We start from the raw sequence: 5000 nt of genomic DNA on the forward strand, positions 1-5000 counted from the left end.
TGAGTACATCTATGTGTAAACAAAATTTGTAATACCAAACTACAGTACCCAGTGCCAATGAATTTTGTGATCCCACATAACAAAATTCTACATGATTTACCTGTAGAAACCTGGGTCAGGTAATTGATTTGCTTGGCCAATTCCGTCTCCACATTAGTCAGGGTTTGTCTGAATTGGTTCACATGGGCTTCAACTTGTTTATTGGCAGGTTTATCTTTGCTCAGCTCATTCAGAGCTTGACCTGAAAGGAGAGAGAAGTTAGGAATTTAACAACTGAGAAGAAAAAATAACCTATATTTGTTATGTGCCCCTCTCCCCCCCAATTTCTTGCTCGTTGTTGTCATGGGGGCATGGAGACTGAGGCCCAGTGTAGAGGATCACCCCTACCTTGGTACTCAGCCCTCACCTCATCTAATTTTGCATGGTCTTTTCTTCTCCACCTTTCCTTTTCCTTCTTTTTTACATACACTACTTCTGTGCCTCTTATCCTAATTGATAACTTATTTTGCCACCTTACTTTATCATAATGCTATAAGACCTTTGATGTCTGGCACATTTATTTGTTTTGACCATTAACCATTTTGAAAATCATTACAAACATTCCCTTATTGAACTAAAAGACTTCCTTACCGGGGGATTCACCCACAAGCCCCACCCTATCATTATATTTTGAATGCACCGGCAGAAAATGTTCAATAAATAAATGAGATACTTGCTATGCAGCTTGAGTTTCTTCTCAGATATTTTTCTTAGCATTTTAGCATTTGAGTTATGGGTGTTCAGTAACAGTATATCTTGATATTAGCAATATTACAAGAGTGCAATATCTATGCTAATTTTATATTTTTTCCTGGGCCAGAAACTTGACTGCGGGGTCACCTGCAGGGTACATGCTCACTTTTCAGTAAGTATTTACAGTACAGGTGCACTCACCAGAGACCCCAACTCCTCATCACAAACTTTATTTCCTGGACATGGCCTTCAGGCACTGCCCGAGGGGAGAGATGAGTGGACTTAAGCTGTGAGCGGCACTTTCTGCTGTCTTTTTCCTTTATTTGTAGAGTTACCGTTCGTTTGAGATTTGCGAAGTTCTGGCTTCGCCTGGGCCTTTCACTTATGGCCCGGCCTCTAGGGTTACCATTTGTATTTTATGTACTGATATGTTCAACTTTTTGTCTTCTTCAAAAATATCATCTCCAATTTGCCCTAGCTTAGTGCATCCATACTATAAAGGTTAACCACTTTTTCTAGGAGCTGGGAAGATGTTAAATAAAAAAAAGGGGCAACTTACCCTGAACCTCCTTTTCTTCATATACTCTCCCAATATTGGATTTATATTGCACATAAAAAATCAACCTAACCCAACACATATTTTTTTGTGCAAGGATGAATGTAGTCAAAGTGTGTAAACACCACAATTGGACATAGCTGTACTTTTTCCCAAATAATAATGAACCTTTCAAAGTAAAGTATACGTAATTGACAGATTAATGATATCTTCTTTATAATATTTCCATAGTAAACTGAAAATAAAGAAATCAGTTTGAAACAAGCGTGATAACTGCAGCATCTCCATAAACCTTCATCCTTCACTGATAAACAACTGAATAACTTGCACCTAATTGGAAAAAGCATATCTATCAAAAGAGAAAAAGAAATTTATAACAATAATTTCTCTTTCTTCTTAGAATGTGTGTCAGATGTTTCCCGAGAACTTTTTACTCCAACATCATTGCGAGCTGAGATATCAGCAAGGACTGGGCACACAGTATACCATGCAGAAGAGTAAATAAATAATGAATTTTACATTTCTTTTTTAGAACAGACAGTCAGTCAAGTTGTACAGGATGTGTATGCTCTAAATACATAAAATTACTTAGACTATGAGCAATATCTGTGAGTCATAAGCAATAAACTGGGTTAAACTTTAGAAATTAGAAATAATCAACAGGAATTTTGCTGTTAAAACCATATAGGATTTAAAAGGCTTTAAACATTTCTTGATCACTTAGTCTGTGTAGTTTCGTTTCAAATTTCAAAACCATCACAGAGGCAATTATATTAAAATTACTTATAGACTACCTTTGCCATTACTTAAATCTTCACCTGAGACACTTAAGCATAAAACAACATATTGACAGATATGTGAGCGTTTGTCTGTGTCCTAAATTACCGGCCGATTGTAGTACTGTAGCAATGTCCTTTTCTATGTTGTCCAGAACTTGTAGTCTGTCCATAGGCGATGTCATTGCCATCTTCAGCTTAATTGGGAGATTATTTTGGCTTCAGTTTTCCTTCTTCTAATGAGGATTTTTGTAGAAAGGCCTAAACCAATTGTTCCAGCAAATCGGAAAAATGTGGAACAGAAATGACTCTTTGTTTACGTTTGTGGCGGATGCGTTTTCACAGATGAACATATTTTGATGCAACTTTGAAAGAGATATATGTAACTTTATAATACGTCCTTTATAAACAAAGGTCATGATATTTCTTGGCGCTTTGATATTTATGTTCTATTATTTTTCCCCTTTGATTGTGATAATATACCGTCAAAATATTTTCATAGATACAGTTTCCCACGACTTTGTGAGACTTCGTAAAAAACAGACGTTTTTTCATGAAATAAACTGATGACGTGTTGGTATATTCATAGTGTTTTGTCATTTGTTGTTCAACAGGTTAAAGTAGATACTCTTAAAATGTTCACCTTATTATAATATCCTTCAGTGTAGTTCGATATAAACTCATAAATAAGACGAAATATATTTTGCGTGGGATTTTCAACCATATAAATTTTGCAGAGTACACTGTGTAGTTTCTTTGATAGAAAATGTTATTATTGTTCTATCATATTTTAAACTTTCACCTTAGTTGTTATAGGTAATTATTTTATCTAGAGAATATGACAGCACAAGCCATAAGTATGTTTTACGCACACACACACACACACACACACACACACACACACACACACACACACACACACACACACACACACACACACACACACACACACACACACACACACACACACACACACACACACACACATGTTTATATCTATCTTTCTATCTCTATATGTGTCTGTGTGTGTGTGTGTGTGTGTGTGTGTGTGTGTGTGTGTGTGTGTGTGTGTGTGTGTGTGTGTGTGTGTGTTATAATATATATATATATATTATATATATATATATATATATATATATATATATATATATAGAGAGAGAGAGAGAGAGAGAGAGAGAGAGAGAGAGAGAGAGAGAGAGAATTATATACCTCAAGTATATCACTCTAATAAAAAAAAACAATCTACAAGTTTCAATGTCGGATGTTAGGAAGGGTGATCTTCCCACACTTCCCCATGACGAGCGCGCCAAGGTGTATTCATATATAATATATATATATATATATATATATATATATATATATATATATATATATATATATATATATATATATATATATTTATATATATAATGTATATATAATATATATTATATATATATATATATATATATATATATATATATATATATATAGTTGTGTGTGGTGTGTGTGTGGTATATATGATATATATACATGTATATATGTATTTATGCATAAGTACAGTGCATATGTACATGAACACACACACACACACACACACATATATATACACGGATACAAATATGTGTATATATGAATATATATGTATACATGTAAACACACATACATACACATATACACATATGTATGTATACATATACATATATATACTTATATATGAGTATAAATATAAATATATATATATATATATATATATATATATTAGTATATATATATATATATTTTATATATATATTATATATTATATATATGTTGTGTGTTGTGTGTGTGTGTGTGTGTGTGTGTGTGTGTGTGTGTGTGTGTGTGTGTGTGTGTGTGTGTGTGTGTGTGTGTGTGCACATTAATATATACATATATGTATATATACATATGACTGCCGCGATGGTTCTGTGGTTAGAGCACGACTCCGACCCTCGTGGTCCCTTGCACCGCTGGCTCGAGCCCGAGAAAACGACATATCGCCTTGAGAAGTCAAACGCAGTGTCGTAGGGGAAGTAACGACGAGTGTGTGTGTGTGTGTGTGTGTGTGTGTGTGTGTGTGTGTGTGTGTGTGTGTGTGTGTGTGTGTGTGTGTATGTGTGTGTATTATATTTGTGTTGTTATATATTAATATATTATATACTATATATATATATATATATATATATATATATATATATATATATATATATATATATATAACCCTCAGTTCAATGGCATTTGATGCAAGTCGATCTTCCACCTCTCAGTTTTCCAGATTTTGTTTCTACTGCTTCTTGTATAGTCTGCCTTCAGAGATTGGAACTTCCCCGACTCTTGATATGTCTAAAATACCAGCTATGTTTTCTACGTAAATAGCTGATGATTTCATATCTTCTCTTTCTCTTTTAGCTGTGTTTTGCACTGACACCTTTGGTGGCATAATTCTTATTTGTTTCAGTGTGGCTCTTTAGATGGCTTACCATAATAATGATGATATATATAAATATATATACACATATGTATATACATAGTTATAGTTATATATAGCCATATTTATATAACTAAAGGGCATAAGATTATAGCTAATTTAGGAGCTAATTGACCATTTAGTCTTAAAAGGAAACAAGCCGTAAGGGTTTACTCCACTATATTCGTCTAATTCTGATAACAGATACTTGATTTCAGAGGACCTGATAGCACATGAATTAAAGCATGGTAATTGGTGACATTATGGCATATACATAAGCCCATTTCTGTAAGCCATTTTACCAATAGATCACGTGGTTGTTTACCACGTGGCTCCAAGTCCAAAATAGGAACCAACGACTCAGCGAGGGCGTAGATGACGATTTTATCTGACCTCGCCTGACCCGACAGTTCGTGCCCAGCGCCCGATTTGGTAAGGTCGGGCCAGCCTTAACCCTCAGGCGGGTCGA

At 34.5% G+C, this 5000-nt stretch overlaps 1 protein-coding gene across 1 annotated transcript in view; it reads right to left on the reverse strand.

The window, feature by feature from the left end:
• Window positions 1-2407, reverse strand: part of LOC119595246 (mediator of RNA polymerase II transcription subunit 11-like) — a 3391-nt gene extending 984 nt beyond the window's left edge. The window contains exons 1-2 of the mRNA XM_037944411.1: window positions 2174-2407; window positions 101-241 (exon numbers count right to left, since the gene is read on the reverse strand). Of these exons, the coding sequence (XP_037800339.1) occupies window positions 101-241; window positions 2174-2255 (223 nt within the window). The 5' untranslated portion in view covers window positions 2256-2407. The remainder of the gene's footprint in view (window positions 1-100; window positions 242-2173) is intronic.
• Window positions 2408-5000: the final 2593 nt, after the last annotated feature.

Source organism: Penaeus monodon, chromosome 3 (genome assembly GCF_015228065.2).
Source record: "Penaeus monodon isolate SGIC_2016 chromosome 3, NSTDA_Pmon_1, whole genome shotgun sequence".
In the NCBI taxonomy this organism is placed as follows: domain Eukaryota; kingdom Metazoa; phylum Arthropoda; class Malacostraca; order Decapoda; family Penaeidae; genus Penaeus; species Penaeus monodon.